Below are 15,204 nucleotides of genomic sequence, written 5' to 3'. Positions count from 1 at the left end.
TTTCGTTTATGTATGTATATAAAAATATGCTCTCCAACTGGTTAACTTAAAATTAATGATAAATGTATTAATTTTAATTAATAAAATAGTTATAAAAAAATGTTTGAAACTGAACGAAGTTTATAAAAAGTCAAAAAAAAATTAGCAAATGAGCAGTAGTTGAGTGTCAAATGAAAAGAAAGTTGTAAACAGCTAAACACTATTTTTAGCTGCGAGCGTTGGAAAAATAAAAATAATAATTTATTTGTGTAATTGTTTTTTTTTTTCAGCGCAACAAGACGCGATTTTGATACAAAACAATATAGAGAATAATGAATATTAAAAAAATAATATTTTAGTAAGATTAGTGAAGGCGACTAAGCGCTTCATTTCATTGTATTAACGTGTTGTTTATGTGTGTAGATGTGTGTTTGTTTTGTTTGTGTGTTTGAACTTAAACGAATATTTGATATATTTTCTTTTATATATGTATGTATATTTAAATATTTTTAATGCGTTTATCGTTAATAAATTAAACGTTAACGTAACATGAAAATAAGTATATTAAAATAGAAACTTAGTAGCTTATAATTTTAACAATTAAACATATCTAAGAATTATGTATGTATGTGTATATTAGAAATAGTTTTTTTCCATTTTGTTTTAATTTTCTGCAGATCTCGCAGCTTCTTAGTGAACAAAAATAAAGTTTCAACAAAGTATGACTAAAAATTAGCGTAGAACAATGAACGAATGAGCGAAGCGTTAATTCGAGATGACTGAAATGACGATAACATATTTACAATTATAATTGCTAACTATGTATTCAAGCAAAAATAGCTTTAAGATGAGTTTTTCTAAAGTTAAGCACAAGATGAATTGTTGTTATACAAATTTAGTTGGAGATTTAGGCGGATAAATGTTATATAAAATTATAATACTAGTTTTAAACTCGCTTATGTAGGTTTGCCACTGAAAAGTATTTTCCAATTATTTAACTTTTTATTTATTTTATTTTTTTGCAGGAGTCATTTTAGATTGGCTTTCTTGGAGTTACGAGTATGCTCGATTTTGTTTACCTAGTTTAGGCATAAATTGAAAGTTAGTTTTCTTTTCAATAGATATTTATAAGCCTAAAAACACTCACAAATTGCTGTGGTTTTTTGTAGTAAATAAAACCTATACATCATTGCTTGACTTATTTTATAAACAATAAAAAGGAAAATGATCTGTGACGATACTTAAAAAATTAAAAATATATTTTTTCATTTCGTAATCCATTTATATTGTTATAACCGTAAGTTTTCTAGTTCATAAAGCCAACTTGCTTAAGGAACTAAAATCAAAGGATTGTTTTCATTTTTTTGGAAATTAATGTTTCAACATTAGTTATTAAGCCGAAAGAGTATATATGTATTTTATATTTATACTTAAATTAAAAATTTTATCTACAAAAATTATGAGATTGCCTTTTATTAAATATTTTTTCATAAGTAGGATTTTATAGGTTTTTATCATCCGACATTATGTGCATTTTCAAGTAAACCAATATCGTTTTTCTACTCTCCACAAATTGCTTTCTTCTTCTTGCGCATCGTTGTTAGTGCCCAAGGTTTATATTTTATTTCAATTCTTTAATGCAAACAAAATCAGACTTTGTACGACTAATGGTTCCAGTTAAAATTACAGAAGATCCATACCTTTTTATTTTAGCACATTCGATCCGGGGTTACAAATCCGCTAAACGAACTAAAAAATCTTTAGCAATATTACATAGGTGTGTTCTGTAATACACTTTACGCGAGTAGCGAAAACCTTCAACAAAATAAAAGTAACTACAGTAATGAAGTGAAATATCGAAACTAGTTGCATTTCCTTAACACACGTTAATTAGGCTGCTTAATACAATAACAGTTGCCTTTTACTAAAACAACAAAAAATAATCAAAGCACATGCGTGCATACTTGCGGCGCTCACATGACCTCTCACGCAAATATTTGATTTGCTCTTTCCTCACTTCATTTGTTGTTGTATTGTTTCAAATAACTTGCTAAACTCCTTTGCCTAACACTATCAGAATAACTTATTTATATAAACTCCATAATTTAGGGAAAACCGCAGTCATTAGGGAGAGTTCTCACACAGCAAATACATGCTTTTCAATTTCTTTACGCACTTTTTTGTTTACTTTCGGTTTCAAATGTTAATTCAATTTCATTTGCTTTACTGTTATTAAACTAACATTAGACTCAATGCCGATCGACATGCATAAATCCATTCTTTTTATTGGTATGTATATATGTATATTAACCGATTCAAAATTCATTTTATTTTGTAGTTTCAACTTCATTGGTTTTTGTTTTTGTTCATTATATCAGTTTTGGTAATAATTTAAGAATATATAGTAAAATGTATATTTAGCATAAATACCAGGTGTATGAGTGTGTTCTGATGTAGGTATGTATGTGTATGGGTGTCTTTGTGTGTGTGGTGTGTGTATGTGTTGTAATTAAAGGTAATGGTTTGTTAGTAGTATATAATTATTAGTACTTTTGTTGCAGCCATACTTAATTTTTGCTCATTTGTCTTGCTTTCTTGTTTTTATTGTTTCACACTGCTATTTTGATGTAATTTACGCCTTGCAGCCAAACTCACTTACGATTATGTTAAGTATATATATATATATATAGATATACATATATAATGCTAAATCTTATGAAATTTTAACTTATACCTTCTTTTTGTTTTTGCTTTTTTATATATGTCGCAGCCACGCTTGTAGTGAGTTACTGGCTCATTTAAATATGTTTTAGCGCATTTCTTTCGGGTTTTAAGTTTTACACATGCAACGCATTGACTACTTCTTTCGGCGTTTTTTGTTGTTGTTGTTGTTGTATATTTTCGGCGCTACTATACTACAAAGCTTGTTGTTGTTCGATTATATAGTATATATTTTCACCTCTATCAAAATTAAGTTAGTTAATCCGTCAATCACACCTAAGCTTCGAAAGCCCACGTATACCTGCAGTTGAGTTCCATATTCATGACGGCATGTTAATCTATGCATGGTTTTCCTTCTTGAACGCTGCCAGTTTTGCTTGTAGGTGCTGCAGGCGATTCTGCGATAATTCAGGCTTCTATGAAAGTAAACAAATGGTTAGATAAAATACAGAATTCCTTCCCATGATGAAAAAAAAAGAATTCTACTTACACTCACATCTCTTCGTATGAGCGAAGACATCTTTTGCTGCGCATTCACTGAGTTCAAATTGAGATTTTCATCTGCCTCTTTATTGTCCACGAGCATTGTGTGCGTGCCGCTCATGCCATCCGCGTTGCGACCGAGATTCGCCTTCGAGATGAGGTGATTCAAGCGATCCATCCAAAAGTCCGGATCCGCTGTCTTGGCACCGCCCGCGCTGCCACCACTACTGTTGCCCAAACCGCTAGCCGTTGTTGTTTGGTACTGGAAATTGGCATCTGTCAGATAAGAATAACGTGATGAGGCTGCGCAAATCAACACAATTTTTAGCGTGGAATGTGTTGGTGGTGGAAAGTATTGTGTCGAATGTGATTGTTGTGGGAAAATATTTTTTTTATTATAAACGTTTGTTTTTTATTTCGTGGTGGTTTTGTGGATGTGTGTGGTATATGCAAAAAATACAAAAGTGTTATGTAAACAAATTTTGTCGCTTTATTTGAATATTATAAAAGTTTCAGGACGTTAGTAGAGAGTTAAATTAGAAGAAATTAAAATTTTGAGCATAAATTAGCACCCATATACCATTGCTGGTTTTTTCATGCAGCTGAATTTCAAATATTTTCGTATCATTGCGCTTTTTTACTTACCTACGCGATTATCACCATTTTGTGCACGCTGTAGGCCGTCGCCCGCACCACCGGACTGTGCTACAGCGCGTTCGATGTCGGCCAAACCATCTTCAATGTACTTCTGGAAGCTGGGACTGGCACCTTTGAGGAACGTTGTCAAGTCAATTTCGGAATTTTGTACCTGCAAGAAAATAAAATATGAAATATGATTTTTCTAGTTTTTTTCCTCAAGATATTTCAAGGGCCGATCAAAACCCAAACAAAGATAGTCATAAAATACATTACGTGGCTAGAAAGAATGTTTCTGTTGGATGCAAACCGTTAGGTGAACGTTTTCAGATTGCTACAAGAAATGCAACTGTGAAGCATACTTAAGCTGCGGTACAGCCGAAGTTAATTTTTTTCTTTGTTTAATAATTAAAAATTTTCAAACTGTTAGCAGCCTTCTAGTAATTTGTTTTAAAAGAATTGAATTTTATACCGGGTATTTCCAAAAAAAATTGCTCAAATAGTCACCTACATAAGTGCTACAATATATGTTTAAGCTTTTTAACCTACCTTAAACTCGTATAGTTTCAGCAGTCCTTGTTGTTTTGTTTCCTTATCTGAGATTAGTTTGAAAATCTGTGACATTGTCTCATGCGTTTGATTGGAGATGCGTTTGCCATGCATATCTTTAGCCGAGGCGGAACGTTGGGGTGAGGCGCTCGGTATGTGACCCTCCTTAGCCAAATTCTAAAAGAGAAAACAGACGATTGAAGTACAGCAATTACTTTTTTATTTGTTCAACGTTAGGCACCTTCAATATTTTTATCAAGTAGGTATGTAGCTCTGAGTGCGTAGGTATCTGATTGAGATGATTCAATATGGCATTGCCTTTCACCTTGGCCATATTGTGAATAATCGTCTTGACCGTGCGCAAGGGTGTATCGGATGGACGAGTTTGCCACCAGCTGCTGGGCAAAGCCAACATAAATTCGTGCACTTCCAATATAACGGCATCATAATTCAGTTCATTGGTGCGTTCGGGTAACATTTTCACATTTCGCCAAATACATTTCATCAGCAGATCAGTGAATTTCGGCAAACCAGCTACCGGGCAGGTTTCGCGCAACAGACGTATTAATGCGCTACAAAAGTTGAGAGCCTAATGATAAACTTTCCATTGCAAATAATATGCAAACCTACCAGTTTAAATTCGTGAAGTTCGCTTTATCCAACACCTTCAAGCAAATGCCGTTGATAACTTTATTATATTGGCCATCATCGCCGGTATTCAGCTTCTGATCGGCCATGAGATTTAGCAGCGCTGACATTAAATTCTTGATGCAGGCAACACTCAGCGTTTTACCCAACGTTTTGGAGTGGAAAAACGAGTAGAGTATGGATAGTAGCGGTTGGTATACAACCAAAGACTCGGTGATCGGCACCTGCGAAAGATTCTGCAAAGAAAACAGAAATGGTTAGCTTATGGAATATGAGCTATGGGATGTGCGGCATACTTTGAACTGTGCCAATACATTTTGTATGAAAATTTCCTCATAGTCGCGGAGCACAGCCTGCTTTTCTGGTGAGTCGATAATCTCGGCAAGTTCACTGATGGCAGCGCGTGCTTTAAGCGTATCCACGCTACTTATTGACTTGATCATTTTGATTAGTTGAGGATCATGCTTGGGGAGGACATCAACAAGGCTGCGAAAATTAGACAAATAATGAATATATTAGAAAATGTGTATTTTAATATAATAAAAGCAAATATAGCTAAGTTTTTTCTTTAAAGCTAACATACAGATCGATGGACCTACGGTCCGACGGACGGACGGACAGACAAACGGAAATAGCTAGATCGATTGATGACCTGAATCGCTGATCATTTAGATCTATATTTTGTAGGGTAACCGACGTTTCTTTCTGGGTGTTAAAAACATCGTGCCAAACGTAGTATACATTGTTCAGGGTAAATAAATACAAAACTTAATTTAAGCATAAAATACTACCTCTCTGCCGAGCAAAAGACACTTACTTAGCCGTTGTATGCATACTGCCACTACTGCCACAACCGAGCCCACCGCCACCATAACCAGTTGCATTCAGCTGCTGTTGGTGATGAATATGCTGCTGAGGGCTCATGTACGGCGATGCACAACCGCCACCGGTTGCAATCGCTGACGCTGACGGCGGTGTACTAAGCACACCTTGTTGCATATAATGCGAGCGCGAAATTAATTGCTGGAATTTCTCCTCTGGATATTTTACATTGTCACGTGTCGGTATTACTTTGATGGGCTCATGCAGTAGTGACACATCGACTGGTGGCAGCACCACCAGCTGCATTTGATCGACGCGTACCCAACCTTTTTCGATTTCCGCTATTACATCGGGATCCAAACCAAAGGGACCACTCGTTTTGGGCTGTTGATATAAATACTGGGTTGATGCGGGCTGATCGAATGTCCTATAGGCGTTGTTGAAGAGGTGATAAATAAAAGATAAAATGGAATTACAGTTAATTGTGAAATATTTTATATTTATTCATCAAGAACTAAGTGCGTTAAATACCAGCAAATGCAATTTTTGTTGGGTGTAATGCATTGGGCGGACATAAGAACGAAGGAGGGGGCATGTACAGACGCCCGCTGATTGTGTATGCAGTTACATATGTATGTAAATGTATATTTACACGTGGAATTGTGATTTGATGCGGATATTGAAATGTCTTTCGAAAGTAATATGACACAGTCTTTTAAAAATATATGGATGATTAATTAAGCTTGAATAGTTACATATATAATTTTTTTTTGTTAATTCTTATAATATTTTCAAAAAACTATAAAACGATAATTATTAAAAAAAAATTTTGAATAACTAAATAATAGTACTTTGTTCGCAAAACTTAACAAAACGATGTGAAAAATCTAATGAAGTTCTGAAAACACACAAAAACTTAATATCTGAAAAAAGTTGTTCAACTATTTCATGCTTTCAATTTTGAACAGATTATAAATTCCGTTTAGCTAAATAATGCAACATTTTATTTTTCTATTATTTTTTGTTAACTAATATTGAGCAGAAATTATTATTTTTATTGTATTAAAGCCAAATATATTACGGGACCACTTCATAAACAGCATTGAATTATTCAGAAAAGCTCAAGTTTATGCGATTTTTTATTTTTATGTTTTCTTGTGCATTGAAGGAATTAGATAACCTCTTACTTTACAATGAAAACATGAAACAGCTTTTGAAAAACATTTCAATATTTTCCTTCAAATATTCAATATTTAATTTTTTAGTGCCAAGACTTTGCTCTTTTGGTTTGTTTTTTTTTTTGTAAATATTTGATGAGTGTAATGCAAGCGGAACAAACGAAAACGTGAAAGACGCCAAAAATACAAGCGGACAACGATCAAGAGTAACAAACAATGAAAATAAATACAAATATGTGATTATGGTGAAACAAAAGATAAATTAAATAAGCAAAACAACTAAAAATAAAAAAAACGAAATACAAAATAAAAAAAAATAATAAATAAAATATAAATGATAAGAAATTAGACATAAAAATTAACAATTATAAATAAAAAGTTGTTAAGGAAATGGCAATATATATGTTTAGGAATTAAAGTGTGACTAAATTAATATAATAAGCAAAACATATTAAATAAATTGCAGCTGTCATATCAATATCTACATTTGTGGTGGTGTGGCGACAATTGTATAACAAAACGAAGCAACGGAATATTTCTATTAAAAAAGTTAAATAAAAAATACAAGAATTAAAAAATATGAAAAAAAATAAAAATTAAAAAAAAAATAAATAAAAATATTAAAAAAAATATATTGCGAAAAAATCTTAAAAAAATTAAAAAGTAAAAAACAAATAAAATATATATTAAATAAAATAAAATTATGCAAAATAATAAAATTAAAAGAAAAAATGCATAAATATATTAAAAGCCAAGTTTTTCATTCTAAAGACAATTTTCGACTTGCAGACATAAACATCTGTATATCATCAATAAGAACTTTGTAATGGAAGTAACAGTGAATCTTTATCATCGATAAAATTATATAGTCAAAAGCCATGACAGCTTTAATCGAGTTAAGGTGCAGCGATCAAAATTATTGACGTTCGAAGACGAAAAAGTATTTCTATTCATTGCAAAAGCATTTATATTTTTCGATTTTTACTTTTTAGATAATGAAAGAGCTTCTTAATTGCTGTTGCGCAACATTTCAACTATTAATTGAGTCGATTAGTAAATTGCCTATACTAATACATACATATAATTAAATATACTAAAAAGTTATTAAAGCTTTGCAATTTTAAGATTTTGAAATTTTGTTTTTATTTAAAAATTATGTTTCTCAAGGTACTTTTAAGAGAGAAGTGAAAGAATTTTCGAGTAAGTCGCAGTAGTTGCACTGGCGAAATTTAAATTTAGAACTTATGAAAATATTTTTTATTTTTTAAAGATTTTAATTTTAATTTAATAAAAAAAAATCACAATTTAAATATAAATATCAAATATTTGGAACAATGGTGGCAACAGATTATAACCATTAGAAAAAAATCAATATATTAAGCTCGCAAAATAAGCACTCTCTTGCAATTTTATTTTTATTAATTAGAATATGATTATGAAAATAAATTCTTTCTTTTAATTATAAATTAATACGACACAATAATTATTATATATACATGTACTCGAGAATCAAACATTTAAAAACACACACACAATTTTGTTAGTGTAATGGGTAACGGTTAATTTGCATAAGATTCCGAAAACAAAAATCCAGTAAATGCCACACATAAACATTTTAGTATGAAAATGCAAAGAAAATACAAAGCAGCGGATAGGAATAAAAAAAAGCAACTTAAAATAAAAATAGTTAAAAAATAAATAATAAAAGTAGAAAATGTTAAAAAGGGAAATTACGCTTGTCTTATGAGCGAAGAGGCGCGCTTGTCTTTTTCATCCGTACTGGCATTTGCTTCATACGCATTCGTTTGCAATTGCACACTAAGGAGGTGAAAATTAAAAGATTAATCCTTGTTATTACTATTGTTATGCTTTCTTTTCTCAGTTGGCTTTTTTTGTTTTCTCAATTATGTTAAGAGAGCAGCAGAGCAATAAAATGTGAAGAAATTAAAAATGTTCAAAAAACATATGGGGATTAGCAAAACGAGGAAGAATATCTGCACTACAATTATTAAGAGAAATATACAATTTAGTAAACAATTTCGTTTTTCTTACAATGATTCTGTTTTGATTTAGTAGTAATACATTAAGCATTTAATTGTCCAAATATAAAATTATATGCAAACGTTTCGAGTATTATATCGAATTTTCAAATAGAATTTTGTACAAAAGTGAAAAATATTAATAACGAACAATGTCAATGCATTAATTTGGACTGCGTCTGCATTGTTCAGACGTTCACATAAGCCAAACAGCGTTTCTACTATTTACATGTAAGACTACACACACAAATATACACATTTACACGGTCGTTAATTAATTTGTTTTTCACTTTTTAGGTTATGTTCACTACACTCTTCTCGGCGAAATTGTAGCAGAGACGTACTGTCATTTACATACACTTCACAGCCACAGCACTCACCTTGCTGCCGGCATTGGCTGCTCGTCGGGCGGCGGTAGCTCATCGTAGTCGCCATTTGTTGTGGGCTCCTCGATTTCAATGCTATCCTGCTGCACCACCTGTGCGCCCGATTTAGCACCACCACCGACGCCACCTGCACCGCCGGCTCCCACTGCTGTCGTCGTATCTGCTGCAACTGTTGTGGGCTTGCGCGTCTTTTTGGCGCGCTTTATGCGTTCATCCAACATGGACAGGTCTTTTTCATTTAGTTGTCCAATCAGTTTGTATACCTTTTCGCCAGCTAAGAAATATGCTTGTACAACTGAATTCAATGCTGCGTTACGCACCGAATTATCACGATCGGAAATGTGTCGTGCTATCTCTTTCAATGCCACCTGTTGCGATGGCTGGCACACGGTTAGCCCATAGTTTTCAATCAAATAGCCGAGCTCATCCAAGCATTCGGTACGCTGACGTGCGTTCTTAGACTTGAGGCCATCCATAACGTAGGCAAATACTTTTGTGTAGGGATAGACGAGCAAGATTTGGCGTAGCAGGGAGCGTACACCAACGCGTACAGCGTCTTTGGGATCGCCGAGCTACAGATTAAGTTATATAAGAATTATAAGAAAAATTAATATTAAAAAGTTAGTGTTTACCTTCAGGAGCAAATGTGGTATGAATGCGCTGCCCTCATTCTCTGCCAGTATATACTCCATTTCGACCAATGTCTGGAAAACTTGATTAAGATACTCGAGGCCCTTCAGCAAAACTGAAGGATTTGTATCGTAAAAACGCAGTGAAAGCCATTTCAGTATTAAATCCAGATTACAGACTAATGCTTTGCTGTTGTTAGGCAAATCTTCGTTCAAAGCCTCGATAACTTTCAAATGATACCTGAATAAATGAATTGCTTGTTAAAAATATCTTATTGAAACAACGAATTAATAAAATGAGAACACTCGACACCAAAGTTAATAACATACTAAATATTAAGGAAATGATAGTATTAATAGGTTGTTCTTTTAGATATGTATTTGTATATAAACATAACCTCAATATAATTTTTTAAAATTATATGTATAGCATTTAATATCTTATTTTCATTCATCGTCTTCTATTGCTTGGACACTCACCTAAAGTCGTCGTGAAACATGTTGGCCATTAGTCCTTTGTTAACATTGGCCGTCGTCATTTGCTCGCGCAGCAGCTCGATAAATTCCTCTCGTGGCGTTGTGAAGGTCCACTTCAATACCCGCATTTTCTGCTCGTCAATCAAACGTTGATTTTTAGAATTATTCACCGCCAATAGTGGTGACGTGTCGACGTCTTCGTCTTTCTTACGCGACGAACCGCCAGTCTTATCCGCCGCACCTGCTGCGCCACCCTTGGTAGCAGCATTTTTCTGTGCGCCACCGCCGCGTACTGTCTTCTTTGCCGGCTCTTCAATCGGTGCCTGCTGTTTGCCCTTAGGTAACGGTTTCACCGGCAAATTTGGACGTGCCTTATCTAATGCTGCTTGTATATCTTTTTTAGATGCCGGTTTCTGTTTATCCAACGCTTTTACCATATTCTCGAAACCTAAATGTATCATTATGCCTAACACCGCCTCATTGGCATTCTTGCGCACATCCACATTGCGATCACAGATATGTGCATACAAATGCGGTACCATCGAGGTTAACTCTTCTTTAGGTATGGATTTGGGAGGCATTTGTGGCAAACGCTCGGCTAGCCAACCCCACAGTTCAGATTTAAGAGCCGGTGAGCCGGTTTTTAGCGCATCGGCAATCATTTCACTTTCGAAGAATTCTTTGTAGCCACCTTTTTCGCCAAAACTATTGATGCAATTCAAGGCGGCTGCACGTACGGCGGCCTTATTATCGCCGAGTGCATGTAAGAAACCGGGGAAAAGTGTGCGCACATGACTCTTACAACTCGAACCCATGGCATTCGCGAGCTGTTCACAGATGGACATGGCGGTTTGTGCGATCTTTGCATTCGAGTCGACAAGGCGTAACGCCAGTGCTGGGGCTAAATCACCAATTGTTGGTTTAATCAACCTAGCTTCGCTTATAATAGTTTGTAGTTTATTGAGACCCTCATTACGTGTCTTCCAGTCTTTGTCGGACATCTCTTTCAGCAGTGTCTCCGTGATTTGTGGTGCAATATCGATGCGTGGTAACATATCAGCCAAATTTACTTGCTCTTGCGGCTCATCATCATCGCCTGCGTCATCGTCCGCATAACCGGAGCCTGCGGCACTGCTGGCGCTGGCAGCCGTCTTCTTAACGCCACGCACTGGTTTCGGTGGCTTTTCACCAGCATTTTTGTCCATCTCGGTTTGTATTTGTGACTTCAATGCAGGTTTCTCACTTTCGAAGAACATCATTAGCGTGCTACCCATGTACATAGACATCGTGCCGAGTAGACCGATAGCGGCACTGCGGACTGTAGGATTTGTGCTTTGCACCGCCTTACGTACGTCATCCAGCAGCAATTTGGGTTGTATTTGAAAACCAAACTCCAGTATGGCTTTGCTCACCCAATTCAAGGCTTCGGACTGTACTTTCGGCGATTTCTGCTCGAAGGCGAATGTGAGTACACGTCCAACTATATGCTCCAGTTTGGTAGCTTCAGCAAAGGCGGTCAAGACATCAGCCGCGGTGGAGCCATTTTTAATGTCAGCCAATTTCTCTGTCACTTCATTAACAACCAAATCGATAGTGATTGTTGTTAGAGGATAGGTTTCGGCCACAATGCGTATTATGTCAAGTTTATGCTTTAGCACTTGGAAGTTCATCTCCTGCAAGCCAAAAAGGCGTAATTAGTAATTGTAGAAATTATGATTTCAAAATTCAATATTACCTTCAAGCCCGGTTTACGTGCGCTAATCGTACGCACGAGTACCTGTGATACACCCGATTGCTTAGCGTCGAAATCGCCAATAATTTGCAATACATTCTCGCACGCTGCCAAACGGTTCTTCCAGTTCGAGTCAATCAAACCGGCTAGCACATCGGCCGGTAACAATTCCTCAGCTTTAGCTTGAACTTCCTCTAGTGACATTTCACGTTCAGTGGTCAGCACTTTAGCGCTACTGGCGGATTTGGCAAGAGGTGCGCCACCACCTGCACCGCCACCTCCCACAGCGCGTTTGGTTACTGGTTTTTTGTTGCCTGCAGTGGCGGGCCGTGACACTGGTTTCGGTTCGGTAGAGCCGCTACGCGAAGATGCCCCGGAAGCCACATTGCCAGCTGACGAGGCGGCTGCCACTGAAGTTTTCGATGCAGGCGCTGTAGCGGGACGCTCCTTTTTTACGCCCACCACCTTCACTTTAATCTCAGCCTTCTCCTGACATTCTTTGATTTTGGCCATCTTCAGCGCATCCACCTCTACTAAGAAAGGCCCAACGGACTTCTCACCCATCAGCTTAAGCAGTGTGCCCAGTGCTTCGGCTGAGGCGTCACGTACTGTAGGATCAGGTTCATTTAGTGTCTTAATCAGTGTGGTAACAAGCAATTTTAGTAGTTTCTTGTTGATTGCGGTTGGTTGCGTGCGTGCAAAGGCACGTGCTAGGAAGAAAGCCGTTTCAGATTTAACGCTAGGATTTTTATTTCCCAACGATTCTACAATGCATTCCTGCATCGCTTCCAGATTCGTGGAGGGATAGATCGCATCCATGGATTCACGTAGCGCGGCGACAACGTTGGCTTTCTTCTCTTTGAACTTTTCCAAGAGCGACGGAACGCAGGCCTGAGCAATGTTTTAAATATAATTAACATTTAACATTCTCCAAATTTATACACATATTTTATACAACGTAACTTACCATAGCATAAGTTCCGAAACGTTTGCCCAATCCATTGGCTAACATCGCTAAACTCTTGCCGGCCATTGCCACCAAAACAACATTGCTATCCTTCGTGATAACCTTTTTGAGTGTGTTCACCAGCACTCCGTACTCGCCACTTTCCAATTTGGGATTCTCGGTCAAAAGTTTTTCGAGCGCTTCCAATGACTCCTTACGCAAAGTCCATTTCTTCTCCTCCAACTTTTCATAGAAATCTTTAGGCATCTTGGAGAGTATATCAACAGGATCGATGAGGTCCATTGGATCAATGCATTCTTCACCCTCACCATCTTCATCTATAAATTAAACAAAATAAATACAATAATTAAAATAAAAACAACAAAGTCTAGCGAAATATGTCTCATGAAATTAGCCAAAAACGCAAAGCAATAAATAAAGGTGTGAAAATGACGGTTTGAGGGTGTGTCTGAAGCACATAAGAATTATATGATTATCTTTGGTATACGAAATTACCGTCATACCCAATGTGGCGTGACAAAGTGGCAATTAAAACAAGCGGTGCATATTTATCGCACACGAATATCAAAACAAAAACAACTTTAGATCTCAATAACTGCGATAAACGCAAATATCGAATTTCCTAAATCACTTTGCCCAATATTATTCTTAATGCTGAGCTCATTTGGGTGGGTGCGCAAAAAGCGGAAGAATATAAAGACTCAAGAATTTCCTATGGGAAATTGTGTATGTGCGAATAGAGGGCTAATGATCCAGAAAAAGAAAATTTCTCATCAATTACTAAATTTTTGGTATGTAACACTATAAAAAGTAGCTACCTTAAAAGTTTGAGGTATTTTGGAAATATTTTTAGAGGTACGTAAATATATGGATATATGTATGAATAAATTCTGAATTTCCAGATTATCAATAACTTATATTTGGCTTTTTGTTCATTATGATCAATTTTCCATAAAATATAACCACAAAACTTAAACCGGGTAAAACTTATAAATAACCCCACTTGCTCTCCTCTGCACCTCTGATCGTAATGAATGTATCAAAGAGACTGAGACGGCGACATGGAGTTTGAATAAATAAGGCAATAATACAAATTACTAACTAAAATATTAATATTTACCATCTCCTGCTTCCTCTTGCTCGGCAGCAGCAGCCGAGATTTGCTGTTGTTTCTCTTGTTGTGACTTCAAATATCTGTAAGAAAATAAATATAAATTACGTAACCACAAAAAAAAAATAAACACCAATCCATGTTATAATACCTTGACGGTTCAGCCTTTTCTCCCTTGAGTTTGTCGAATTCATCTTCGAGTTCTTTAAGTGTGACCTGCGGTAATGTTGTGATTTGTGGTTTCATTGCGGCGCCAATCCAGCTGCAATTTTTAAGTCGTAGTTAAATGAAAACATCAAAACTAAAAGTGTGCGATTTGCAACACTCACCGATATATTTCGACGGCCAGTTGTTTGCCCTCGTCGCGCACGGTTTTGTCACGATCGCTCATTAGCGGTGCTAGTTTCTTAATTAGCGGCTTTACGCTCACTACTTTGTTGCCGAAATCGCGCAGCGCCAATGTTGTGGCCGCAACACAAGCGGCAACAATTTTTGGATTTTTATGTTCCATACCCTTGACGAGTTCCTCAACGACGGCCTCATGTTTTTCGATCTCAATATACATGAGCGTCACTTGCACAGCCAAATCTTTGGTTTTGGCTTTCGGTGCGGCAATGCATTTTTGCACAATGCCGGCCATGACATCACCCACCGTTTTGCCAGCTTGACTGCAATTCTCCACGAATATTAACGCCGCTTCGAGACCTTTCTCCTGTGCGACCACATTTGAATCGACGACCATCTTCTTAATGAGACCCAGAAATTTCATCCATTCCGGTGACTTCTCATCGTCAATTTCACGAAAAATTTTCGCCGCTTCCTCGTAACCATCAACGCGTGCCTTCCA

The 15,204-nt window shown here is 36.1% G+C and overlaps 1 protein-coding gene across 8 annotated transcripts; it reads right to left on the bottom strand.

Annotated features, from left to right (window-relative positions):
- Positions 1–251: 251 nt before the first annotated feature.
- LOC105230254 (protein mini spindles) lies at positions 252–15,197 on the bottom strand. Of its 8 annotated transcripts, none has more exons than XM_029551975.2 (18): positions 14,687–15,197; positions 14,509–14,619; positions 14,367–14,440; positions 13,247–13,563; positions 12,283–13,170; positions 10,551–12,220; positions 10,074–10,311; positions 9,436–10,013; positions 8,751–8,834; positions 5,834–6,265; positions 5,313–5,502; positions 4,999–5,252; positions 4,610–4,940; positions 4,369–4,545; positions 3,829–3,991; positions 3,191–3,486; positions 3,002–3,116; positions 252–2,940 (listed from the first exon to the last, which is right to left on the bottom strand). In XM_029551975.2, exons 1-17 carry the CDS (start codon positions 15,124–15,126, stop codon positions 3,039–3,041), a joined length of 6,321 nt encoding a protein of 2,106 aa, XP_029407835.2. In that variant the 5' UTR covers positions 15,127–15,197; the 3' UTR covers positions 252–2,940; positions 3,002–3,038. The 8 variants fall into 8 exon arrangements, with proteins under 8 accessions (XP_029407835.2, XP_049317653.1, XP_029407836.2 ...); XM_049461696.1 differs by having other exon boundaries at positions 3,197–3,486; XM_029551976.2 differs by having other exon boundaries at positions 252–3,116.
- Between the last annotated feature and the right edge of the window lie 7 nt (positions 15,198–15,204).

This window comes from Bactrocera dorsalis, unplaced genomic scaffold (genome assembly GCF_023373825.1).
Source record: "Bactrocera dorsalis isolate Fly_Bdor unplaced genomic scaffold, ASM2337382v1 BdCtg080, whole genome shotgun sequence".
Classification (NCBI taxonomy): Eukaryota; Metazoa; Arthropoda; class Insecta; order Diptera; family Tephritidae; genus Bactrocera; species Bactrocera dorsalis.
Note: the sequence above shows the minus strand (reverse complement) of the source record. Positions and strands in the feature narration are given on the sequence as shown.